At 48.8% G+C, this 27,527-nt stretch overlaps 1 protein-coding gene across 11 annotated transcripts; it reads left to right on the plus strand.

The window, feature by feature from the left end:
• Nucleotides 1–4,097: 4,097 nt before the first annotated feature.
• On the plus strand, nt 4,098–26,191 carry LOC103707779. 11 transcript variants are annotated; one of them, XM_039128257.1, is made up of 8 exons: nt 4,108–4,349; nt 5,004–5,076; nt 5,185–5,499; nt 5,636–5,718; nt 8,667–8,748; nt 9,073–9,187; nt 11,157–11,302; nt 11,723–12,258. In XM_039128257.1, the coding sequence occupies exons 3-7, from the start codon at nt 5,409–5,411 to the stop codon at nt 11,293–11,295; spliced, it is 510 nt and encodes a 169-aa protein (XP_038984185.1). In that variant the 5' UTR covers nt 4,108–4,349; nt 5,004–5,076; nt 5,185–5,408; the 3' UTR covers nt 11,296–11,302; nt 11,723–12,258. The 11 variants fall into 11 exon arrangements, with proteins under 11 accessions (XP_038984188.1, XP_038984186.1, XP_038984185.1 ...); XM_039128259.1 differs by lacking the exon at nt 11,723–12,258 and adding an exon at nt 25,852–26,191 and having other exon boundaries at nt 4,110–4,349; nt 11,157–11,206; XM_039128261.1 differs by adding an exon at nt 10,098–10,154 and having other exon boundaries at nt 4,111–4,349; nt 11,148–12,258.
• The last annotated feature ends 1,336 nt before the right edge of the window (nt 26,192–27,527 follow it).

Genomic DNA, 27,527 nt, shown 5'->3' on the forward strand with positions numbered 1-27,527 from the left:
ATGAATTACACCTACCATTCACCCACATCATAGCAATGTTTTAACCTCAATGTGGCATGACAAGTATTGCACCAACTCATTTTGAAGGAAATTGTTTACACTAGCCTTGATAGAAAAAAGAAAAAAATACCTGGGCTTGTGGATTTTGAGTGAAACGCCACATATGCATGCGTAACCTGGCTTGGTTGGCCATGCCAGGCATGAACAGAGACAAGCTAGGTTCGGCCAGCCGTGCATATTTGTTGAAAACTAGATCTCAGCCACTGAGGTGGTAGCTCAGTGGAACTAGGCTTTACTTCCAATCCCGTGATTTCGAGTTCGAAATGCACGAGTGTCGATTAAATTGTGGAGACCGGATGCTCCCTACTCGGATACGTGGTTGGGAGGGCTTATTAGTTCTCTGGTAGCCTTGGTGGTGCCGGGTGTGACGTACTCACATGGAGTTCAAGCCGGAGCTCATAAGAGTAACCGAGCCAGACCACGAGTGGGGAGGGTATGAGTAAAACCGGCCGGAGTGCTCAACACAAGGTCATTTCTACCTGCATCGAACATTCTCCTGGTGAGGTAGGGGCCCAATGGGGGCTGCTACATAGGGGTGGGCTTGTCCCTTCCTCCCCCCTTCCCCTTTTTTCCGGCCAAAACAAAAAAAAAGAACCTAGCTCTCAGGGATCCTTTGTTGGCCCTTTGAGGGGATCAAAACTCTATTTATGAGAGCTCTAGTCCACATACCCGAGCAGATCTCAGCTTAGCTTATCATATGAATGCCAGATGGATAGATAGCTGGGAACCAAAAGTCCCTTAATTTTCCTCGGAAAACAATTGGAAAAGAAATAAAATAGAAAAAATAGGCATAGATCTGCCAAATTTGCCTAATGACAAAAAGTTATTTGATTCGCAAATAAGACTTTATTATTCAAAATGTCAAAAACAAAATTAATTTTTTCGAAAGAAAAATATGCATATTTCTTGAGAATTTTAACAAAACCACTTTCACTTGACCTTACAAACTTATCCTCTCTCTCTAAACTTACCATTCCAAATATTCAATATCTAAGCATCCTTCTCCAATCTCTTTTTCAAATTTTTGAAATTTAATTTATTTTCTCTATCTCAAAACTTATACTAGCTATTAGAACAAATAGTTATAACAAAGTAAGATATATAATAGAAATTTATCTTAAAAATATATCCAAATATTAATGTGCAACTGAAGTGCCATGCTAGCCTACTCTAAGAATAAATAAAAGAAATAGAGGGATAGATAAAAGCAAATGGAGAAATGATAAAGAAGTGCCATGTAGGGCGAAACAATAAAGAACGGTCAGGGCGTCTATCACTAGCATTCTGGAGATTGGGGAGCAAGAAGGTACCTTAAGATATCTTGGGGTCCCAATCATAAGCCGACGCCTACGTAGGGCAGATTGTTCTCCAATGGAGATGGACATCAGACTAGACTGAAGAGCTGATAGGCGGGCGCTCCGTCCATGATGGGTAAAGTCATACTAGTACGGTCAGTCTTGAACTCCATCCCTGTTTATCTGTTATCCCATACTATGGTGCCTTTCACAGCATTACGGTGCATGGAGCGATTATTCAGGAGTTTTCTTTAGCGGGGACATGGGGGTAGAAGTAGTGTTCATCTAATGGCATGGGTGACCATCTGCCATCCGACTAGTAGTGGGGGACTGGGGGTCCACTCCTTGATCGAGCGACGGAAGATTCTCGAGACCAGGCTGGCAGCCAGGTTTCTTCTAAAGCCAAAGGTGCTCTGATGAGGGCCAAGTATGGGGATCCGGCAAACCCTGCCATCTTCCATACTAGCCGCAGTAGTTTTTTCATCTGGAGAGAGATATATGCTCGCGCCCCAGTGGTCGTCTCGGAGATTAGATGGGAGGTCGGGGACGGATGGGCCATCAACATCTTGGAGGACAGCTGGCTCTCTGAGGTGCCATTGCACGGCTAGCCTACCCTGATCGACGTTGGTCGGCTAGAGGTGTGTAGAGTCAGCAATCTATTTGCTCCAGGTGGGCGGGTGTAGAATGAGAACCTCGTCCGACGGGCTTTTGGGCAGCAGTTGGCCGAGCGAGTCATATCTCTATCGATTCCTATTAAGGAGGTTGCAGACAGGAGGGTCTAGAGCATGACTGGAAGGTCAGAGGTGAAGGCCCAAAAATTAGGCCCCATTTGGGGGAGCTTTTGGAGGGCTAAACTTTTTAGCCTTCCAAAAGCACTTTTAAATTAAATAGAGATGTTTGGTAAAATTTTTGAAAAGTTGTTTTAGCTTTTTCAAAAAACTAAAACAGCTTTTTGGGAGAAGCTCCATTTTAAAGCTTCTTTGAAAAAGAACTTTTAGGAATTATCGGAAAGCTGTTTTGAGTTATAATATATTTTTTTGGACCAAAATATCTATAATAAAATAGAATAATTATATAAAATATATTATATGATATAATTATAATATTTTATACTTTATTATTTTATTATTCTATAAATATAATATTATATTACATTATATTATAATACATTGATATGTTATGTTAAATAATTTAATATTATATCAAATTATTATGCTATGGTATATAATATTATATTACTACATTATAATAATATTATATTGCATTACATTAATATTATACTATATTATATATTTATGTATTAATACATATTATATTTTATTATGTTCTATTGTATAATACTATGTAATGTTCTTTATGATTATTTTGTTATCCCAAACGCACTTTCTCAATTTGTTTACCAAACACATGTTAAAGTTTTACAGCATTTTAAAAATGTAGTTGACAAATAGCAAATAGCTTTTTATAAAAGCTCTACTTTCCAAAACTCTACTTTCAAAAGCTCTACTTTCAAAAGCTCACTACCAACAGTTCTCCGAAATGGAGCCTTACTCCGGATGGTTAGGAGGACTACGGCCTGGCAGATTAATGGGGGCTGGATGTGAAGGCTTCACATCCACCCATGAGTCGTCTTATTTGTTTGGAAGGTGGCATTGGGATGCTTGCCTACTAGATGCATGCTAGCTCGACGAGGGATAAACATATCACCAAAAGTGGGCGGTCTGCTCAAAGGTGGAGGAGTCTATTTTTCATATCTTCTTTGGTTGCCCACGAGCCGCTCAAATCTGGGAGTGTGCCTTGAGCACTCCAACCCTCGGCAGGGGTGGATGTCGACCGAGGACTTCCTGCATTTCCTGGAGATCTCCTCACAGAGGCCCAACTTTGAAGAGCAGGGGATCAGGGTTGCCTACGTGGGCTACCATGGTTGGTTAAACAGGAATGCTCAGGTCTTCGAGGACAATATAGTGCATCTGAGGTTGGTAGCGGACAGAGCTCTTCTTCATGCGGCAGTGGTCATTCGCACCACCGCGCCGTCGACTCTTAGGACAGCTAGAAAAATCTGGGGCTCCCCTTTTGCTCTTACAGCGTCCAAGACCGTGCTGGTTTTCTGGGTGCCCTCACCTTTGGCTTTCTCAATGTAAACTTTGACGGTAGTGTTGGTGAGAGAGGGAGCACTGGAGGTATGTGATTTGCCATCAGAGACCACGATGCCAGACTGATAACGAATAGAGGCTGACAGATCTTTGACACGTCTGTAGTCAATGCCGAGCTCAAAGCTACATGGGAGGGCATCACCTATGCCAGGTGTGTGCTGGGCGTGGATTGCATCCTCTTCAAGAGAGACTTGGCCACGGTGATCGAGTGAATTCGAGGTTGAGGATGTGGCGCTGACTTTAAACCATTGCTTCACGACATCCACAGGCTCTTAGATGAGTGTGGTCTTTATTGACGCCACACATATCTACAGGAAGGCAAATAATGCTGCTGATTGAGTGGTCTTCTTTGTGGCTCATCACTCTGAAGGTTTTACCTGAGAAGACTATGTGTCGCCGTGTCGGTGTCCTATTCTCTGTATTATCTTTTCTTTTCTAATTTTGTTGGGTGCACCCACACCTGTTGTGGTTATAAAAAAATATATAATAATAATAATAATAATAATAATAATAATAATAATAATAATAATAATAATAATAAATAAAATATGTTGTGTCGGTTCCGTCGGGCCAGCCCTGCCTCTCGACGGATTCCTTATTCTAATTACCGAAAAGGGTCGCAGCGGCAACCCGAGCGGGACGATCGTAGCCGTTGGAAGAAAACAAGGCATCCATGCCTTCCCCTCGCTTCCGACTCGGTCACTCGATCGGCCGTTTCTTCTCTACGATCGTTGAGCGAGAGAGAAGGCTCCTTCCAGGATTTTGGACGGAAGATAACACTCAGACCTCATTGACTAGGGTTCCTTTTCCTTTTCTCAGACGCAAATAGATCTCTACTAAGGTCTCTTGCTCCTCTCCGATTTCTTGGATCGTTTCGGTCCCTGATTTTTTGGGTTTTTTTCCCCTCCTCCACTTATTTTTAATCTTTCTCAAGCGAGTCGTCTCCTAATTTCTAGTTCTTTGATTTTGTCCCCAAATTTTTCAGGTCTTTGAGATTAAACATACTGAACGATCATCATTTCTGTTTTTTTGTGAATTAATGAAAATGTTTTATTATTTTGGAATCTCTCAAGACTTGCATAAAAAAGGATATCAGAGCCTTATTTTTGTTTCAAGGGTTTTAAATCAATATGTGTAGATGATTGGAAATAACATCAGATGATGTGTTTTTTTCCGGAGGTGCTGTTTGGATTCAAGTCCATAAAAAGTTAATATACGCATCTGCCTTCGTTGTTGGTTTTTTTTCCAAATCGGCCATCTGTGGACATCTGTTTTGATCAAGTGTGCAAGTCCTATAATCTTTGAATGGTAAATGCCCCAGTTTACCGAAGACATATAGTGAAAATTGAACTGTATAACTTTTATGGCTGCCTTTTGATACCGTTTCTGCACTGAATTTTATAGTTATTTCTATATATTTGATTAGGATAAGCGCTATCTGACTTCTCACACCTTATCTTTGGTATATCATATTGCTTTGTTTTGGACTTTGAAGGTGGATTTGAGCAGGTTTAAATGGCCTCCCAAACTCCACTCTTTGTTCTAGATGAAAATTTGCCCTTCCCTAGAGTACTATCTGTTGGTACTTCAATTTATTAGTGTATCTTTCTGGTATGCATTTGTATTTGTATTTTTCTTTTATTGAGTAGGAGGAACTTGATTCTAGTTCTAATATCAGGCAAAGGTGTTGATAATATAAAGGCTGATGTGCCCAAGCCTGCAAAGCCAGCACGTCATGAACGGAAAGCTTTGCAAGATCTTTCGAAAGCTGGAAGGCCTCTGCAAATGGGTGCACCAAAGGGATCTACTTTGAAAGATAAGGCCGCGGTGCGTGGTCATAAGACCCCCAAGAATGCCTTAAATAATAGTGTTCTGACTGATGAGGAAATAAAGAAATGTCATGAGTCATGAGTGGGCCAAGGAGGGAATTGAGCATGCCCATTTTACAGGAACTGAGCAGCGAAAACTACAGAGAGAAAAGGATGAAGAATGTAAACGCTCTTCTCCTTGAGTTTTTCTTTACATGGTTCTCATCAACTCCATTTTCTCTATCTAATTTTTGTATTTATTTTTTCATTGACATTGTATATAGTTACAATGGTATCTTTTCATGTCTGTCTAACTCAGATGCGGGAAAGAAAGTGGATAAAGTAATGTCTGCACTTCGTCAATGGACTGACATGGCCTATAATTTTGGATTGGCAGTATTGGTATGTGGCCCTATGCGAATGTTCTTGCCTTTTTCTTATATTAAAGCAGTGATAATATTTAAAATTGTGCCTGTTAGGCTCTCTTTTTTTCATGTATTTACTTGTAACTTAAAAGGGCGCAAGTGGGGAATAGACTGGAACCATTTTTATGTGTTAGGGCTGAAACAAATGCTATGCTTCACAAATACATGGTAAAATGAGTACTGCACATAATTATGCATTCCTCCTTATTTCCTTAACAATCAAAATATTTATGTCGATCCGGTGATATTTATTTTAATCATTGATTAGATCATGTACATGAATATGTATAACATTATAACAAACTTTTTCTTTCTATGTATATGACATGTATTGAAGCCTCTGTTCAACTACCGTCCTGCTTATTGGAGATGCATATTCTCCTAGCTTGATTTTCTTGTGTGTGGATGAAAAGCAGTCATCCTCACTTTAAATTAATTTTCTTGCTAGGCTTTAAACCATTCAGAATTTTATCTTATTAGATTTGGGAGTAGGACCCACCTGCTTCACCCTGCTGCTTAGAGGTTTTGCATCACCTAAAAAAATGTGATGCATACCGTGATGGTAATCTGAAATTTTATGACGGAAAAGACACATAGGATCTTGACATTCATAAACTAATTTTTACCTAATAATAACAAAGGAGAAGGGACATATATGTGGTAGTCTAGAATAGCAAAACCTATGTTTTATATTGTTGCGGATGCTATACTGGTTTGAAGTTTTATTGGTATAGCACATAAGCTGGAAAGGGAGGCCATCTTTCTCTTTTCAGCAGATGTCGATTGAACTTCTGCAAATAAGCCCTGACACTTGGCAGATCTAGTAGTTCATCTTTAGACATTCAATGCTCACCCAACTTTGGATACTAATATATTCATATGTACTATAGTAGTTGTAAGGGGCTTTTTGAAGTAGGATTAGGAATGTCATGGTTTTAGCTGTTGATTGTAAAGTACGTCAAGTGTTGTCCTAGGTTCATTTCCATTTTTCCTGAATTTGTTGATTGCTGCTGTGGGTAATGCAGGTTTCTGATTTAGCATCCCATATTTCTCAAATTTTTCTTTGAACTTTTGGTAAACACTAAGGGACATAAAAATAGTCGAGTCCTTTGAATTACTTGAACCGGAGTATAGAATATATGTCGAGGTAAGATACTTGTAGTTATCCCCATCTGATTGTCACGTATTCAAATTCATGAACTCATTTCTGTTATTTTTCTTCAAGGATGATTCATGTTATCGAAGAAATAATTTAGTGGAGCAATTGTTCATTGTCTTGTATCAATCTCAGTACAGAGCTTTTGGTTTGCCACTATCTCCTCTTATAATTGTCAATTTTGCTGATAAGATGAAAATAACCAGTGGAGACTTAGAAAATTACTTCTAATGCGTAATAGCATAGTGATGCAATTATAAGCCTCTTAGCAGGAGTTAGGGCTAGGTTAAAATGGGCATGATCATGAGAAGAGCCATATTGAAAGTAATATTTAGAGTTAGTAATGTACGTAAGATCACATAAAGCTCTATTTTATGTGTAAACGCTTTTGCCCTTTCTTTTATTTATGCCAAGTGTTGTCATGTGATACCCACATTCCTGTTTATGAACGTGTATCTCTTAGATCCCCTGGTGCCAGGCGAAAGTAGACTTCATCAACCTTTTGAAGTTTGTCAGTTAGACACTGAGTTGGTTGAACTCAAGGACTGAGGTGAAACACTGTTAATTAGTGTAATGATAATTGTTACCTACTCAAACTTTTTAATCTCTATCCTGTTGTATTTTTATTTGCTGCGAGTTCTGAAGTTGAAGTCTGCAAGTGTAGCCAAAATTTTCAGTACCAGAGCATACCACCCCTTACCGAGCATATTGTACCATATCGGTACAAAACCGATGCTCAACCGAGTGTCGGTACACCGAACCAACCCTGTACCAGGACAGCTTCTGAAATTGAATTCTAGATTTTAATTATTACTTTTTTCTAAGCTATTTCTGAATCATTTGCTTATTTGAACATTTTGAAATAGCATGAGATGCTGGTGTCAAATAAGAGAGATCACCTCAGTTTGGCCCTTGATTTAAAGAGTAAAAAGAAACTACTGGAGAAATGATAAATATGAAACTGTTGCAAATCAGCAGAAAAGATAGACTATCTTGTTTAACCTATAACACAGAATGAAACCAAAGCAAATATGAGAATTTGGCCCATTTGGACCTCATCTTTGATGCCATGCTTGTTATGTCAACTAGCATAACTAGTTAGCTCTTATGATTCATTTGCTTGGTTCCTAGGCCTACAAAACATGAATGCAACACCTTGGTAGTCCCATTTATGTTTTCATTATTTTGCAATCCTGGATATTTTCTCTTTTTTATGGCTGATTATCCCTCATCCATTTTTGTTTTTGTATCCTTGGAAGTTCTCATTACCTAAGCTGAATCTCCAACCCTTCTTAGCCTAATGCCTTTGCTTGGACCCCATGTGGCTAATCAATTTTCATGCTGCTATTTGTCATCCCCAGGACCTGGGAAGACACTTATGCTTAAGTTTATATGAGCATGCTGGATGCCTTCATGCATCAATCTTTATTGCCCAGTCTATGATTTATCCAGTTCTTCACTCTGTTTTGTATTTTATTTTTCTGCTTGCAGTTTTTCATTGACATGCTAAAGATCGGGTAGATATATGCAAGTGTATTTTTGCTCGTACTATTAACAGAATCAAGAAATAGATTTTTTTCATGACTATATTTTTCAGGTTACCTGTGGGTTCTTATTCTGGGTGACCCCTTTATTAATAATTTGAGGATGTCATTAACTAGGTATGCTAGGCGTGCATATCAATAACTGTCGGCCTAGTTTATGGTTGTAGAAATGGATTCTTGGTTCATGCTAGAACCAATCCTGAATTTTGCAATACTTCTGTTCAGGATGATGCTGATGTTAGTGAAGACATTGTGAAGTTAGAGCCAGAGATGCTTCCTCCCAGGGCCAGATCTCACTTGAATTCAGGTGCTTCTCTCTCTCTCTCTCTCTCTCCCCCCCCTCTCTCTCTCTCTCCACCCAACAGAGGAAATTCAGATAGACTTTTTACCCATATAATAGTTTCTCTCTCTCTCTCTCTCTCTCTCTCTCTCTCTCTCTCCCCCCCTCTCCCTCTCCCCACCCAACAGAGGAAATTCAGATAGACTTTTTACCCATATAATAGTTTCTCTCACAACTATGTGCCTGTGATGCTTGCAATCAAAGTTTTCATTGCATTATCTGATTACATAATTCTCAATTATCACAAATCTATGGTAAGTTTCAGCTTTCTTACTAAACCGATATTTCCAGATAATGATAAATTAGAGGATTTTCTTCTGGAACCTGAGCTTGACTGGTACCCATATGCTGACAAGACATTTGAGCTCAAGCTCAAAGATGATGTAGATGGCGAAGTTACTTGCATGTAAGTGAAATTGCTTTCTTCTGTGCTGTTCTGGGAAATATCGACTGTGACAGCATCTAAAAAGTATCAATATTTGTGTAAGGATATTTAATGTTGTTTGTGAATGTCATTGCTGGATCAAAGTTCGCCCTCCCCCAGTTACAACTTTACCAGTTTTCTGTACTGTACTGTTGTAAGTTCTGCATGCATGTTTCATGGAGTCTGATGTTTTGCTTCCATCTACTTGACCCCCTTTTGTTTGATACTGTGGGATGGTACTTTGCAAAGTATCAGACAGGTGGCTCTTCCAGGCTCCGCCCCCCTTGGGAACTTCAAGCCTGCAAACCATCTGTGGTGTTTCCCTTGCGAAAGACCTCATCCACCCATTTGCTAGTTTATCTCCCTCTATTTTGTCAAGCATAAGCTTCATCTGATGGCAGTTTTCTGTATAGTTGGAGTTATTTACGGTCACACCTCATTGCTGAGACCTCATATTGAAGCTATTTTGATCCATTAGAAAGCTGGCTGGAATGGGCTATAAATCCGTAGTATTGTCGCCATTAAGCATAAGCTAGCCCACTAGGAGTAGCTGAGAAGGGCTGCAAACGGTCTGACATTAGGTCTACCAAAGTCAAGTTTTTTAAAGTAGACCTGAATAAGTGTAAAATTAGGTACATGGCCGATGTTTTCCTACCTAGGTAGCAACTCTATAATGAATTAAAACAAAATTGTTAAAAATCTGAACTGGAATTGCCTTCTCCAGCGGTTACAGCTCTTTCCATGGCAAGTAAAGATGGTGGATTTAAGTCTTGGATGTCTTCTTAAATATTTAGTTATAGTTTGAGTAGATCTTTTCCTTCTTTTATAGAAAAAAATTAAAAATACTATATTTATATTTTTAGCTGATGCATATTTGTTTCTCTATGCTCAGCAGGAGCTGACTTGGCTCAAGTGGTCAAAAATTTCTTTGTAGAAGAGGTGCTACCTGGTATGGTTGCTAAGATTTTAGATTTTCGTACTAAATATTGGTTTCTGAGCCCCATCCATATCCTGATTTCCAAGTTTGCTCCTGTCCTGGTTCATCTTTGTAAAAAGGCATGAAGGTAGGGTAGAGGTCCTTCTCTCTGACACTTGGACCTATAGGAATGTTTTGGCTATCGCACCTTTGTGTGTCTGATGTAGAACTCCAAGACCCATTTGAAAAAGAGAGGGATTTCAGGGACAGATACGCTTTGTATTAGATGGGTTTAATTTTAGATAGATTTAATTGGATATAATTTTCTATTAGTTCAGATAGATGTCATGATCCCAATTAATGATTATAAGTTTGTCATTATATTGTTTGAAATATATCCAGGGATGAGAAGGTGTCGTTTGGACATTATCTCAGGATAATTGCTGAGAAAAGTGATTTTAAGAATTAGACATGTTTGCCCTTTCAATTTTAGTTTATATTATTTTATTTCATTTAATATATCAATATTAATGCTATATTAATAGTTTTTTTTTTCATGAATATCCTCCTAAATATGTAATTTTGCCTGAATATCTTTCTAAAATTGATATTTACATGTATACCCTCGTAAAATACTTGTTTTGCTATTCTATTTTTTTTTATCCTTATTTTTGCATATGTAACCACGCCATCTAATACCGTTAAAAAATTAACGATTTTCAAATTAAAATGACTAAACTATTCTTAATGAGTAGATGTGCAAAAAGAAACATTTATAAGACGATCGCAAGATGAAAAAAAAAATAATTTCAAAATTTTATTTTATTTTTAATTAAAATAGATATGGATTTTATTAACGGTGTTAGAAGAGCTAAGATATTTGTGCATAAACAGTGTTTTATGAGTATACAGAAATAAATATAAATTTTAAAAAGATAATTGTGCAAATTTAATTTTTTAGAAAAATATTCATGCAAAATACCCATATTAATATTATTCTTCTAATATATTAATATATACCAATAAACATCGCAGGTGGGAAATCCAACTAAAGATCACAGCACATGGGCTCCCCTCATTCCCAGGTTCGGTGCATGCACGAGTGGTGCTTTTTGCAAGTCTTTTCGTCGCACCAAGCCCTCATATTCTTGGTTCTAAGGATTGCTGCTGCTAATTGACTGGTTCATTGAATCCTCCTGCCAACTAGTGATCTAAACCACCCCCCCGTCTCGGTCCTCCGCCCTCCAACCTGTAGAAAGTGGGACCCAACTTCAGACCAGTTCCCTCCCCCCGTCAGTGGGGGCCCACCTTCCTTTGTCCCTCCCCGCTCAGTGAGGGCCCACCTCCCTTTGTCGTTGAGAGCCAGAGTCTCTCTCTCTCTCTCTCTTCCTTTCTATTTAAACGAAGGAGCCCCTTAATGGTCTCCTCCATCTAAATAGAACTAGCGAACCAGCTTCACAGTGCTACGACCTGCTCTCTCTCTCTCTCTCTCTCTCTCTCTCTCTCTCTCTCTCTCTCTCTCTCTCTCTCTCTCTCTCTCTCTTCTATCTCTCTTATTCTTGGACTCACTTGGATGGGGATGGGGAGTGTAATAATGGCAGGGAAGGAGGAGGCATGGCTTGCGGTGGGGTTGGTGGCGGTGGGGTTGGTGTATGTGGTGGTGTTGGTGGTGGAGGCGATGTGGAGTAGCGCGGCGTCGCTGCTCCTCCCGTACTGCAGCGGCTGCTTCCCTGCGCAGTTGCTTGTTCTTCCTGATCCGAAGAGCTTTCGCTTCGATCGCTCCTCCGGCGGCGAATAAAGAACGCTCCCGCACCTGGGAGACGTCCGGGTCGTCGTTTCTTATTGCTCTCTTGGCATGTCGATGATGGACGGATGCATGCAGAAAGCTTCTCCCTGTTGCTTGTCCATCCTGATCCCAAGAGCTTTCTCTTCGGTCGCTCCTCCGGCGGCGAATAAAGAAGGCTCTCGCACCTGGGAGACGCCCGGGTTTCTTATTGCTCTCTCGATGATGGACGGATGGATGGAGAGAGCTTATATTTTTACTCTGTTTATTGATTTTGTTGGTGTTGGGGGAATAAGATTTTTCTCCAAGTGACACGAATGCCCCCAAGAAGCCACACAATCGCCGACCCTGAACAGCCGAAGTCGGCGTCCGACCTCGGAACGCCCGACCTCAAGACATCCGACCTTGAGACTTCCGACCTAGGAAAATCTTGATGCTCAAGGTCTACCCTTGTCAGCCACCTACTACGGCCGTACTCCTCCGAGGTCCAACTGAGGACCATACCCTGCCACTGCTTCAGCATTTATTGCGCATGGCCACTGTAAACCTCCAGTTCACTCAACAATCGATGCGGATCTCCGGCTTACTCCACAATTAATGCGGATCTCCGGCTTACTCCACATTTAATGCGTATGGCTCCTGTCATCTACGGACTCTCAACTCTCCACGGCAAGTTAGCCCAGCAGAGTCTGGTCAATCATGATAAGTCTCTGATCTCGGCCGTACCTCCGACACTAATGCAATAATTCGCCTGGTAGCATACCGGTTCGGGTCGTACGACGCCCTCACCGCCGACATCAGCACAATGATTCGCCTGACCGTGCGCCGACCTGAGCCACATGCCGAGCCGTACTATGGCCTCGCCCTGTTACATCACAGGTAAACCGACCCCCACCTATAAAAGGGAGCCTTAGCTTCTCAGGAGGGGGTTGGGAAATTCCGTGCCCTACAAACACTGTTCATCTCCTCCTTACACTATTTGCCCCCTTCGGAGGGCCGGCGCCGGAAAACCCGGCCACCGGTTTGTCTGCAGGCACCCAGACGGAGGACGCCGCCCACTGACGGATCACTGCCCCGCCATGAGGACCTCCTGCTCCCTCTCTCCGGCCACCCCAAACGGAGGACGCCGCCCGCCGACTGGTCGCCGCCCCGCCGTGGTGACTCGCCGCTCCCTCTCCTCGACCGAAGATTGCCCCCGGGTCCAATTTCCAGCAACAGTTGGCGCTAGAGGAAGGGACCGAGTAGCAGTCATGAAGTTGAGAAGTAAGGGAGCCTCCAACGTCTCCCGGCGTCCCCCGCAAAGTCCTGGACGCTCCGTCCAGAATTCTCCAACTCCGGCTGACCCAGTTCCTCAGGTCCAGCCGGAACAGTTCAATGCCTTAGTACAGCAAGTCCAGGCCCTGGCCGCCGCCGTTCAGGGCCTACGATGCGAGGAAGCTTTACCAACGCTTCCCCCGCGGGCCCAGGTCCCGCCGGAATTTCTTTCCAACGGCCCGGTTCTCCCCGGCCAGAATCTACATGGCTCCTCCAGAGCCAATAACGAAGAACGGACTTCCCCCCAGAGAGAGCTACCGGGGGAAGATCTCAACAGAAGACTCCAGCCTTCTGAGGCTGAGTCAGCCCCGGACCGCCGTGAGCCGGTGCAAACCACGGCAACAATTCCGCGGGCGGGGGAGCTCGACCGAAAAGTTGAGCATCTGGAGCGCCAGATTGCGGCGCTTCACAGCAAGAAGGCGAGGCAAGAGGGAGACTTTGAGTTCACTACCAAGTCCCCCTTTTCCTGCCAGATCGAGGATGAGCCGGTTCCCGCGAGGTTCAAAATGCCTCAGGTGGAGCCCTACAGCGGAATCACCGACCCTCTCGACCACTTGGAGAGCTATCGGGCCCTCATGGCCCTACAGGGGTCCTCGGAGGCCATACTTTGCAAGGCCTTCCCAGCAACCCTCCGAGGGACCGCTCGGCTTTGGTTTTCTGGACTGAAGCCGAACACGGTGTCCTCTTTTGAGCAACTCGGCAGGCAGTTCGCCACCAACTTTGCTGCCAGCCGGCGCCAGCGACGGACGTCAGACTCCCTCCTCGACATCAAACAGAAAGAGGGGGAGTCCCTCAAGGAGTACCTGGACCGCTTCACCGCCGCCACGTGGGAGGTTCGCGAGCTAGACCAGTCGATAGCCATGTCGGCTCTGAAGACTGGGGTTCGCTCCTACCGATTCCTCTTCTCTATCGAGAAGAGCTTCCCGGCCGACTTCACTGAGATGTTGGCCCGGGCCCGGAAGTATGCCAAGGCCGAGGAGGCAGTCGCCTCTAGGCGGGGAGCAATTGAGCCCGCCTCAAAGAAGCAGAAGAAACGCCGCGAGGAGCGCGGCCTACAGAGGAGCCGATCCCCCCGCCATGAAAAGAATCTCCCCCGATTAAGGAGCCCGCCCCGTCAGCAGGGGCGACCTCAGCAGAGGACACCTCCCCGACCGAGGTTCCCGCTACGGCCTCGGACGTACCCAGGGAGGTACGAGAACTACACACCCATCAATGCTCCCCGGGCCGAGATCCTGATGGAAATCGAGGGTCGGGACTTTTTCCGACCCCCACCTCCTATGCGAGACACGGGAATTCCCCGTAATCCCAGGAAGTATTGTCGCTTCCACCGAGACCGTGGGCACGACACGGAGGACTGCTTCCAGCTCAGGGACGAGATAGAAGCGCTCATCCGTCGGGGAGTACTCAACCGGTTCGTGAGGAACCGACGTGAAGAAAAGAGGCCGGCGGAGAATACCATACCGTCTGAAAATCCGGACGACAACAGGCCCATTGCCGGCACCATCAACATGATTGGGAGGGCCTCGGCAGGAACGGCCGCCCAGGGAGCACCCCCGAAGCGCCTACGCACTGATGAAGTCATCTCGTTCTCGGACGAGGACTTAGAAGGGGTTGAGACCCCTCACGATGACGCTTTGGTCATCTCAATGATTGTAAATAGGTTTGATGTAAAGCGTGTCCTAGTTGACAATGGAAGCTCAGCCAACATTTTGTATTATCATGCCTACCAAAAAATGGGGTTGACAGAAGGACATCTCCGGAGAATCAACGCCCCGCTGGTCGGGTTCACCGGAGATTCGGTCCCGGTTGAAGGTGAGGCCAGCTTCCTTGTCACAGTTGGCCTCGCTCCCCAAGAGAGCACTGTGAGGACGGACTTCCTGGTGGTCCGTCTGCCCTCGGTCTACAACGCCATCCTTGGGCGGCCAGGGCTAAACGCCCTTCGAGCCGTGGTTTCAACCCGCCATCTGCTCATGCGGTTCCCCACCGGCCAAGGAGTAGGCGAGGTCCGCGGAGACCAGCTGGTCGCCAAGCAATGCTACACGGCGGCCCACGGAGTAAAGCAACCGACCGAGGCGACAATTCAGCCAACGGGCCCCTCATTGCCCATAGAAACCCTCGATGCGAGGGACACCCTCTGGAAGAAGCAAGTAGAGCCCGGTGAGCTTCTTATTCAAGTTCCACTACAACAAAATCTCCCCGAGCTAACTGTGCAGGTCGGCTCCGGCCTGAGCGCCCGCGAGAGGGATCGCCTCGTCAGCTTCCTGCGGGACAATGCTGACGTCTTCGCCTGGTCGCCCGCGGACGTGCCGGGAATTGACCCCGAGGTCATGGTCCACCGACTCCAGGTGAAACCAACTAGCAGGCCTGTAAAGCAGAAGAAAAGAGGCTCCGCCCCGGAACGGCAACGAGCTGCGGCCGAGGAGGTGGACAAACTCCTCGGAGCCGGCTTCATCCGGGAGGTCTCCTACCCGGACTGGCTCGCCAACGTAGTCCTCGTCAAGAAGGCCAACGGAAAATGGCGCATGTGCGTGGACTACACCGACCTGAACAAGGCTTGCCCAAAAGACAGCTTCCCCCTCCCAAGCATCGACCAGCTCGTCGACTCCACTTCAGGGCATCAACTGCTAACTTTTATGGACGCCTTTTCAGGGTATAATCAAATCCGAATGGCGCCGGAAGATGAGGAGAAGACGGCTTTCATCACCGACAAGGGCACCTACTGCTACAAGGTGATGCCCTTCGGCCTGAAGAATGCTGGAGCCACCTATCAGAGGCTGGTCAGCCAAATTTTCAAAGATCAGATCGGCCGAAATATGGAAGTCTACGTGGACGACATGCTGGTAAAAAGTCGAGCGGCGGAACACCACATAGCCGATCTCAACGAGACATTCACCAAGCCCAGGAGATACCAAATGAAGCTCAACCCGGCGAAGTGTGCGTTCGGGGTCACCTCGGGCAAGTTTCTGGGTTTCATAGTGACCCAGCGCGGAATTGAAGCCAACCCGGAGAAAATCCGGGCACTGCAAGAGATGTCGCCTCCGAAGACAGTTAAGGAGGTGCAGCGGCTCGCAGGGCGAGTCGCCGCCATGGGAAGGTTCGTCTCTCGGTCAGCCGAGCGCTGCCTCCCTTTCTTCAAGAGCCTCAAACGGCCGAAAGACTTCCGGTGGTCAGAAGAATGCCAGCGAGTCTTTGAAGAGCTCCGGAGCCTTCTGGCCTCTCCCCCGCTGCTCACCAAGCCCCAGAAGGGCGAGGTCCTTTATTTATACCTGGCCGTCTCCCCAGCTGCAGTGAGCTCAGTCCTCGTCCGGGAAGAGGACAAGCTCCAAAAGCCGGTCTATTACACCAGCCGGGTTCTCAGGGATGCTGAGACCCGATATTCTAAACTTGAGAAGACCATCTTCGCTCTCATCATCTCGGCTCGGAGACTCAGGCCCTACTTCCAAGCCCGCACAATAGCTATATTGACCGACCAACCTATGAAGCAAATATTGCAAAGGTCGGATCGTGCGGGGAGGATCGCCAAATGGGCGGTCGAGCTCGAGGAATTCGACCTCGAATATCGGCCTAGGTCGGCTATCAAGGCCCAGATACTCGCCGACTTCATCGTGGAGTGTACCCTGCCGGACGACCCCGAGTTGCCACCCGTATCCGCGGAGGAAGCCCCGAGGCAGCCATGGGTCCTGCACTCGGACGGGTCTTCAACCTCGGGGGGTAGCGGAGCCGGACTCATTCTCACCAGTCCAGACGGAGTGGTGGCCGAGCAAGCCTTGCGCCTCGAATTCCCGGCCTCGAACAACGAGGCCGAGTATGAGGCTCTCATCGCCGGGCTCAAGCTGGCGAAAGAACTGAAAGTGGAAGATCTGACGGCCTTCAGCGACTCCCAGCTGGTGGTGAACCAGATCCAAGGAGACTTTGAAGCTAAAGAGCCATCCATGCAAAAGTATCTCCAAAAGGTGCGGGAACTCACGTCTGCCCTAAATTCTTTCAATATTCAGTACATTCCCAGGGCGGAAAACTTCAGGGCAGACCAGCTGTCCAAATTGGCAACCTCCCGCATGAGCGAGCTTCCCAGGGAACAACGCTCGAGTATCTTCAGATCCCCAGCACGGAGGAACCCGAGCCCACCATGTGCATCGATTCCGAGCCAAGCTGGATCGATGGGCTCGTCTGCTACCTCCAAGACGGGACCCTACCTCATGACGAGACGGAGGCTCGCCGAATCAAGCGCCAAGCCCCCCGGTATGTCTTGTACGAGAATAGGCTCTATCGACGATCATTTACGTCTCCCCTTCTCAGATGCCTCCGCCCCTCCGAGGCGGACTATGCCCTCCGAGAGGTCCATGAAGGGATCTGCGGGAATCACCTGGGGGGTCGGGCACTGGCCCATAAGATCCTGCGGCAAGGATATTACTGGCCCACACTCCAGAAGGATGCGACGGATTTCGTCCGGAAGTGCGATCGGTGTCAACGAAACGCCAATATCCAGCGCCGACCTTCGGCCCTGCTGACTTCCATCATCGCCCCCTGGCCGTTTGCCCAATGGGGGATCGACATCCTGGGGCCCTTTTCCCTAGCCTCCGGACAAAGAAAGTTTCTGGTCGTCTCCATCGACTACTTCACCAAATGGGTCGAGGCCGAACCTGTCGCCCGGATCACCGAACAAAAGATGCGGGACTTCGTGTGGAAATCCATAATTTGCAGATTCGGACTACCCCGTATCCTTATATCCGACAATGGCCGGCAATTCGATAATGTCCATTTCAGGGAATTTTGCTCTGAGCTCGGCATTGATCACCGTTTTACCTCGGTTGCCCATCCCCAGACAAACGGGGAGATTGAGGTAACTAACCGTACCATTTTGCAGGGACTCAAGGCTAGGCTTGATCGGTCCAAAGGACAGTGGGTCGAGAACTTGTACAATGTCCTTTGGGCGTACCGGACTACTTTCCGACTGCCCACGGGAGAGACCCCCTTCAACCTAGCATACGGCACTGAAGCCGTCATCCCGCTAGAGATCGCCCTTCCTTCTTCGAGGGTGGAGCACTACGACCCTGACACCAATTCCTCCCAGCTCAGGAGCAATTTGGACCTCGTTGAAGAGACACGAGAGGTCGCCCGGGTTCGTATGGCAAGATACCAACAGCGAACGGCCCAATACTACAACTCCAGAGTCAAGCCCAAGCTTTTCAAAATAGGGGACCTCGTTCTCAGGAGAGCCGAGGCTTCTCAACCGACCGAGCAAGGAAAGCTCGCCCCGAATTGGGAAGGGCCGTATCAAATCGCCCGGGTACAACGACCAGGGGCGTACAAATTGAAGTCCCTGGAGGGGACTCTGATCCCGCGAAGCTGGAACTCCGAGAATCTACGAATGTACCACCAATGAAACCCCTAGGGGTTCAAGACAATCAGGACAATGGACTCAGCTTCCTTTTTGCAAATAATTCTCTCATCTTGATGACTGTAATTCTCTTCTAATAATGGGTCGCCTGTGATCCTCAGATTCCCCGGCCAAAATCGGGATGCCTCGAGGCTCGACCGTAGAGTCCCAAACTCCCTCGACCTCGAGAAGTATCGCAGGACGATGAAACGGCGACTGGCGCAAGATTCCCTCGACTAAGGTCGAGATGCCCCGAGTGTCGACAGTGCGTGCCCAGACCCCTCGACACTTCGGAAAGACGGGGGTAGTACCTTCGCGGCCCTCCGTGGCGCTCAACACCAACAACGGGGTAGTACCTTCGTGGCCCCCGTAGCGCCTCCTCGACTAAGGTCGGGATGCCCCGAGAGTCGACCGTAGAGAACCAGACTTCCTCGACCTCGGAAAGCGTCGCAGGTTGGTAGAGCGTGCCCAGACCCACCGACCTGACGAACGATTCCTCGACTAAGGTTGAGATGCCCCGAGTGTCGACAGTGCGTGCCCAGACCCCTCGACACTTCGGGAAGACGGGGTAGTACCTTCGCGGCCCTCCGTGGGCGCTCAACACCAACAACGGGGTAGTACCTTCGCGGCCCCCCGTAGCGCATCCTCGACTAAGGTCGGGATGCCCCGAGGGTCGACCGTAGAGAACCAGACTCCCTCGACCTCGGGAAGCGTCGCAGGTCGGTAGAGCGTGCCCAGACCCACCGGCCTGACGAACGATTCCTCGACTAAGGTCGGGATGCCCCGAGGGTCGACCGTAGAGAACCAGACTTTCTCGACCTCGGGAAGCATCGCAGGTCGGTAGAGCGTGCCCAGACCCACCGACCTGACGAACGATTCCTCGACTAAGGTCGGGATGCCCCGAGGGTCGACCGTAGAGAACCAGACTCCCTCGACCTCGGAAAGCGTCGCAGGTCGGTAGAGCGTGCCCAGACCCACCGACCTGACGAACGATCCCTCGACTAAGGTCGGGATGCCCCGAGGGTCGACCGTAGAGTCCCAAACTCCCTCGACCTCGGGACGAAGCCGTGAGGGGTGGAAAGGGTGGTTCCACCTGGGGCGCCACAAAGTGGACCCCCGGGAGCGGTCGACGATCTCCGATCCCCGGAGCGGACAATACTTTCTGAAGCAGAGCTCTGCCACTGAGCTAGCGCGCATCCTACTTCGGTAGAGCGCCCACAGACCCGCCGACCTGACGCAAGATCCCTCGACCAAGGTTGGGGCGCCCCGAGGTCCGACCATAGGGTCTCAAGCTCCCTCGACCTCGAAAAGAGCTACAAATCAATAAAACCTCCCCAGATCCTCTCAACTTCGGCGGGTGCCGTCGGGTCCGGTGAGAAGCCCGAGCCCCCCTCTTACAAGCCAAAAATGACTCCGGAGGTTGACGAGGAAGGGAAGTAACCTACTTCGCCATGTGAAGCACAACTCTGAGAATGCAAGAGGTACATCTAACTCGACGCCCTCCTTGTCAAATTTTATCTACATACTGCTAATCATCCAACGTTGGAGTCCTATCTCGCCCCAAAGTCGGGCTACTCCAATGGATCGGCTTAAGACCGATCTCCTAACTACATTATTGCATGCTCCGTTCGACAAGTCTCCACTCGTCAAGTCTCACTGGTACAAAGTCTTCATAAATTAGGGCCCAACTCGGCCCCCATACATAGACTCCGACATCTAGCTGAGAAAGTGGTCCCGGCCGCGAGTGTACCAGCCGAACACAGATACTAAGGCGATCTTTAGAGATTCCAGCCTTACTCACTGAAACCTCGGTAAATTCCGAGAACGATAACCATGGAAACCTTCGGCGATAATTCGACTATTAGCCCGTGCTCCCTACAAAGGACCCGGAAGTCAAGTTCGGAAACCCGACTGGACTCCCCGAATAGCGGCACGAGCAGACCTAGCCCGATCCTACTCGAAGGGCTAAGGCCCGACCTCAATGCCTTGGGATTTCCCTAAAGGCCGAACGTGACGACTTTCGCAATTCTAAGATCCGAGTTATAGGACTTAGAAAAATTTTCTGGAAACCTAAGCTCGGAGCTCCCTTTGCTCGGAATGACTAAGATCCGAGAAGGCCAAGGTATAACTCAGGAAAAAGGGCAACTTCGTTAAGTAGCCCGAAAACTAAAATGCAAAGTTAGAGGTCGTCGAGGCGGTTAGCTAAGGCTCTAGCCTCATTCACGACAAGAAAGGGAAAGACGAGCACGGAATGACAAAAGTATTTTTTCATTGACAAAGGGCCGGAAGGCCAATTACAAAATTGGAGGTCGGCCATTCAAGAGCCGACCCCGGATACAATGAAAAAGAAAAAATACGCCAAGTCTTAAGCGGCGGCAGCAACATCCGCGGGGTCGTCCACGGTGATGGCCTCGGGACCTTCAGCCGGCACAGGCTCGGGGTCTTCTCCAACTGGCTTAGCACTTCCCAGATCATGCCATCCCCCTTCCCGTTTCAAGTCAGCACCTTTCTTTCTCCCTGACTTGTCTTGCCCACGCTTCTTTAGCATCTCTATCAGGGAAGGATCCATCTTCTCCACCTGTGCCTCCACAATCTCGTCTGCTGACATGAAAAATGCACCAAGCCTTAAGCGGCGGCAGCTACATCCGGGGGATCGTCTGGCACTGTGATGACCTCGGGATCTTCAGCCGGCACAGGCTCGGGATCGGGGCAGGGGCCTCGGGTGCCGCCTCCGGGACGTCGTCCGTCTCGGCCGCCGGTGCCGCCTCCGGGACGCCGTCCGTCTCGGCCGCCCACGTCGAAGGCTCGGCGGGGTCTTGTTCGTACAATCCTGCCTCAGATGTCAAAATGGCAGGAAGGTCTTCCGTGTCGGACCCGTAGCCCAAGTCCATCCTCGGGACGGACCGTCGAGAGGTCGTACTGGGGGCAGTTACCGGGCCATCTGTAGCCGGAAGTTCTCGAAACCCCGGAGAAACCCGTTGACCGTCTCCTCCTCTAACATGTCGCGGAACTCCTGCGACCCCTTGAAGAGCTCTACGGCATGATCAGCTCGCTCGAGTGCCCTCCTCTCTCGGGCCTCGAGCTGCTCGATTCGGAGGCGGGAAACCCCGTCCTCATACTTGAGGCCCGCAACCTCGGATTGGACCTCCCCCAAGTGCGCCTCCGAGGCGTGCAAGGCCGACCTGGTTAGGGCGTGAGCAGCCTTCTCCTCCTTGAGCCCCTCCGCCATAGCGAGGTGCTCGGCCTCGGTGGCCGCCCTCCGAGCCTCGGCCTCGGCCAGTGCCGCCTCCAGCTCGGCGACCCTTTTCTTTGGCCGGCTCCAACTCCCGGCTGACCCACCGGGTCTCTTCCTGACATCCCTGGGCGATGAACACCAGGGTGTCGAGCTCGTGAATATGCTGTAAAAAAGAGACAAAATGGTCGTGAGTTGAAAAAACATACTAATTCACTAGTTACTTTAAGGAGATTAAGAAGAAAACTTACCCGGGCGGTGTTGCAGTAAGCACTGTCAACGACCACCTCCAGCGGAATGTTCCGGAACTCGGCCCGGTCCGCTGGAAGCATCGCACGCCGAAACACGGAGCGTGCGACCTCGGTGTCATGGATGGCCGAGCTCCCCTCGGGAATAGGGAGTCCGGCTCGACTGACTCCTCCCGAAAGCCCGGGAAGAGCCCGGCATGCCCGAGCCCGAGGTCCCGGAGCCGCTCGCTTCGGGGCCTCGAGTCAGCTCGGGTCCTGGTCGCTGCGGCGGATCATGGACGGCTCCCCCGCTGGGCGATGGGGGCAGGGCAAGGAGGGGCCGATGGGCCCGCATCGTCGACGACCCGCGCCCGCCTCGGGTCGGCTGTGGAGGCCCCCGCCTCGGGGCCGCTCGTCTCGGCCGACGTGGAAGCGCCGGCCAACCTCGCCTTCTTCCGAGGCTGGGGCATAGCTCCCCCGGCCTCGGCCTCTCGCCTCCTCAGGCGAGAAAAAGCGATGTGTTGCTGGTCGGCATATGGGAATATCTGAAATCAAAAATATCACCAAGTGTCAGACCAGTAGCAGTAAAAACAAAGGACAAGGGAAGAAAGTAATGTAACTACCCTTACCCTCGGGGCGCGCCGAGCTCAGACCCACGCTCGCCAGGGCGTCCTCCCGTAGGAGCTCGGTCAGGTCGTAGCCCTTCCCGAGGGCTCGGAGAGAGTCCAGGTCCTCTGCTCCCTCCCCGAGGCTCGGAGAGCTTGTTGAGGCCTTCAACCGAGGTGTCCCCACCTCGATTGAACCCCCACGGCGCCTCGGACGCGAGGAAGAAAAATTTCCCCTTCCACTCGTGTATAGAGAAGGGCCCCGCGAGAGCGATATACCGCCTCGGAAGGCAAGTATAGCCACTCCGCGTCCGCCGGGTTCTCTTCAACAGAAACACCGGCGGAAATACTCACTGAGATCGGAATCCCATGCCCGAGACATAGGGACAGAAACCCGATTATGGTCTCCACGAGTTCGAGCCAACTGTCCGGACGAGCTGTACTCGACCAGCAGGTGCTCACGAACTCGGAATAGGGACCGTAGGCCGGCCCAAAGCGTCTCGCGGTAAACCGCGATCCGACCTGGGGGCGGCTGGCTCACCCCTGTCTTCCGGCCCCGCAGTTTCGAGACGAAACCCGGCTGGAAGAAAAACCGGGAGCGATAACTCCAACTCCTCCCCATGACTTGACCCACCTCCTCCGACCAAGACCATTTCACAACAGCGAAATAAAATTAAAAGCAAGGATGATAACTGGAGGAAAAGAGAGAGGAACCCTAGCAATCACAGGTAGACCTACTGGACATCGCCGGAAATCGCTCCGGGCCACCGACGCGAGGTTCGGTTGAGGAAGGAAGCAAGGAGAAAGACAACAAAAATAAGAGGCAGCCAAATAAAACCTTTAGGGCAAACTCGAGGGTTTATATAGACCCCCTTGACGGTCCAGATCGGCAGGGTCGGTTCCCATCCCCCGACCGGATTGCGCACGTGTCGACCTCGAGACCGAGGCACCGTATTCACTCCGGATCAATAAATCGGGTACAAAATCGAAGCCTGTCCCATCGGATCTCGGGGCCTCATTATGGGTCCGCAGAATCGAATCGCCTTGAAGAACGAACGGACGGCACCTCCGCTCCCTCATTTAATAAGGCCCTGGGCACGTGGAGCCCCGACGTAGCCTTCACCTCGCCGGATCCATGATCCAGTAATACGAGATCGGAAGCGTCCGATCCTAGGTCATGCCGCGTGTCCGTTTTGAACCCCGTAACGGCACACTCATTCATAAGCGGGGAGTCTCGATTACGGGATCGAGGCGTCGCCTCGTCGAGCCCGAGGACCCTCATCATGGGTCCGCCGCACGAAGCAATCTTGGCGATCCAAGAGACGCCACCCCGTTACATCCGCTCCGAGAAACGTAAAGACACGAGCTCCACCATAAGTTCGCTGAATAAAGCAACCTCGAAACGCCCAGGGTCTCGCCATAAACACTCCGAGAAACACGAGGCGCGGACGAGATTCGCCCCCCAACTCTAATGGTAGACTTACTTCCCACGTCCGAGCCCGCAAGCCGCTCGAACTCGGAAGTGGGGTAGTGTTGGGGGAATAGATTTTCCCAATGACACGAATGCCCCCAAGAAGCCGCACAATCGCCACCCTGAACAGCCGAAGTCGGCGTCCGACCTCGGAACGCCCGACCTCAAGACATCCGACCTCGAGACTTCCGACCTAGGAAAATCTGATGCTCAAGGTCTACCCTTGTCAGCCACCTACTACGGCCGTACTCCTCCAGGTCCAACTGAGGACCATACCCTGCCACTGCTTCAGCATTTATTGCGCATGGCCACTGTAAACCTCCAGTTCACTCAACAATCGATGCGGATCTCCGGCTTACTCCACAATTAATGCGGATCTCCGGCTTACTCCACATTTAATGCGTATGGCTCCTGTCATCTACGGACTCTCAACTCTCCACGGCAAGTTAGCCCAGCAGAGTCTGGTCAATCATGATAAGTCTCTGATCTCGGCCGTACCTCCGACACTAATGCAATAATTCGCCTGGTAGCATACCGGTTCGGTCGTACGACGCCCTCACCGCCGACATCAGCACAATGATTCGCCTGACTGTGCGCCGACCTGAGCCACATGCCGAGCCGTACTATGGCCTCGCCCTGTTACATCACAGGTAAACCGACCCCCACCTATAAAAGGAGCCTTAGCTTCTCAGGAGGGGTTGGGAAATTCCGTGCCCTACAAACACTGTTCATCTCCTCCTTACACTATTTGCCCCCCTCCCTGACTTGAGCGTCGGAGGGCCGGCGCCGGAAAACCCGGCCACTGGTTTGTCTGCAGGCACCCAGACGGAGGACGCCGCCGCTGACGGATCGCTGCCCCGCGCGTGAGGACCTCCTGCTCCCTCTCTCCGGCCACCCAAACGGAGGACGCCGCCCGCCGACTGGTCGCCGCCCCGCCGTGGTGACTCGCCTCCCTCTCCTCGACCGAAGATTGCCCCCGGGTCCAATTTCCAGCAACAGTTGGACATTCAGATGCAAATCTATAATTATACGAACCTTCGTTGTAAAAATAATATAATAATAATAATTGTGATGAATTCTTGAAAGTGGGGGGAAAATCTTGTCTTGGGAAATGCAATGGTTTTTTTTTTTAAAAAAAATGTAGAGATTATCCATCATTTCACCCGGTTTCAGAAAATCTAGTTTTATTGGCTTTGATAAAGGCATGATGTAGGGTATTATAAGATCTTGGCGTTTAAAGGTGGTGAAATTGAAGAATTAGGATTGAAAACAGTTACCATTTTTAAATTTAATACCTGTTTAGAAAAAAAATAATTGTTTCAGGGGTCAATGAAAATTTGATGGGAGAAGGGGGAATCCTGATCCCAAAGGATTCAATATGAGCTTTGATTTTAATCATTTGTATTAATATATCTATGTTCTGTTAACTATTTCATGCAGGACTAAATTTTAGATTCACTTAAATTATCAAATGTCTTTTGCATTTTCATGGTATAGGCACGTCACCATGCCAGTATATTTTATATGTATCTCATTTCTGTGTGGCGATGCTACTGGTACATGCAGCCCAACTTATATGCGTTGAGACTACTTTGAAGAGCCTAGATTGGCACGCCACATTTTTTTTTTCTCCTCCAATCCACATACATAATTTTATCAATCTCTTTACAGTCATGTCTGTTGCTTGTGTGACTCCATAATGCTTGCTTTTCTTATTGTAGGCCGACACTGAAGGAAATGGAACTCTGGACTGTGACGAGATCCTCTTCCCACCTGAAAGGTCGGCAATGAGGAACACCGAACTAAAGCATTCTTCTTTGACAAGATGGGAGTGGCTTTATGTTAGTTCAAGAATTGAGAGAAGCTTTAGCCTTTAGGTGAGGGTGATTTAGGTCCAAATGAGCAAGTGATCTGGGAGATCATCTTTGATGCACATCTAACTTGTGGTCTAATGTCTTGAACCAATAGTCATGTTAGAATAAGTGGCTCATATTAAGTGGTATTCTTATTTGAGTGGTACACTGGTATTCTAACGGAGCGGAGCGAAACGACCGGTATATTTATCTTGGAAATTATATAATGTTTATTTTACCAGGGATGCTGATAGGGATTGAACTCTAGGTTAGGTTTTTCTATATATATCTTGTAAACCTTGTTATTGGTGATAGTTGAAAAGTTACGGCCGTTTCGCTTCCGTGGACGTAGGCATATTGTCGAACGACGTAAATCTTCTTTCTCTTCTTCTTCCTCTTCTTCTCTTAATTCTGTGCATTGTTCTGTTCGCCTTTGGATCCTGTATTTTCTGTAACAATTGGTATAGAGCATCAGGAAACCAAAAAAAAGATGTTTTTGGTTGCCGTGCGGGTTTCTCTCTTAAAGGCCGCGAAGAGGGGAAAAGAGACAATCTTCCGTGGTGGTTTTTCCCTTCACGGGTTCTATTGTGCCATGAAAGGTCACGTCGTGGGCATCAGAGGGGTGCTACAGAGCCTCTTCTCCCAAGCCGAAGCCATCTTCTCTCCCTATTTTCCCTATTTGTGGTGGCTCCCATGGAAGAAGGGGAGGAAGGCCCGTCACGCCGCCGCCCGCATCCTTGCGCCGCTGCCGCCGTGAACGGATCCGAGGAGAAGAACCTCCCGTCGCCAGAAAGGGGGAGGCCCAAACCCCGTCACCGATCGGCTGCAAGCGAGGAAAGATCCTCTCATCCCTTAGCGCCGCCGCCTGCATCCTCATCGCCGCCGCACGCCGGAATCCGGAAGAGAGGAGGCCTGATCACGGTCCGGCGCCACCGTTCGTGGCCGGAACCAGAGGAGATCGACACCCCTGTTCGGATGCCGTTCGGGAGGAAAGAGGAGGCCCACGTGCACGGTCCTCCCATCACCGTTCGCATGCCGCCCGCGCCAGATTTGGAGGAACCGGCACACGATCCGAGCAAGGAGGAGGAGGAGAGCGTCTCCCTGACGCTGTCTGTGGCCGGAGAAAGGAGGAGAAATCTCTGCCGCGTCTCCACCAAAGCCGCGCATCAGATCCAGGGAGAAGGATCTTTGTCATGCGCCGCCGTCTGCCTTCGCCCCACCGCGTACGTCACCGTAGACGCGCGAGGGAGGGATGTTCTGCCATCGCTAGCGCGCGTTCTGACCTAGAAGAAGAGGGTGTTTCTGGTATTTTTTATTTTCATCAGATCCTATTTTCTCTAATTATTTTGCAAAAAGATAAGATTGTAGGGATGTCTTCTGCAAAGTTCGATGTGTAAAGTTCGATGGAACTGGAAATTTCGGCTTATGCAGAGGAGGGTGAAAGATCTGTTAGTATCACAGGTATGGTTGAAGGCCTTGTATGGAAAGAAACCAGATGACATGGGTAATACAGGTAAGGAATTGGAGGCTAAGGCTGTTTCAAA

This window comes from Phoenix dactylifera, chromosome 7, assembly GCF_009389715.1.
Source record: "Phoenix dactylifera cultivar Barhee BC4 chromosome 7, palm_55x_up_171113_PBpolish2nd_filt_p, whole genome shotgun sequence".
Lineage (NCBI taxonomy): Eukaryota > Viridiplantae > Streptophyta > Magnoliopsida > Arecales > Arecaceae > Phoenix > Phoenix dactylifera.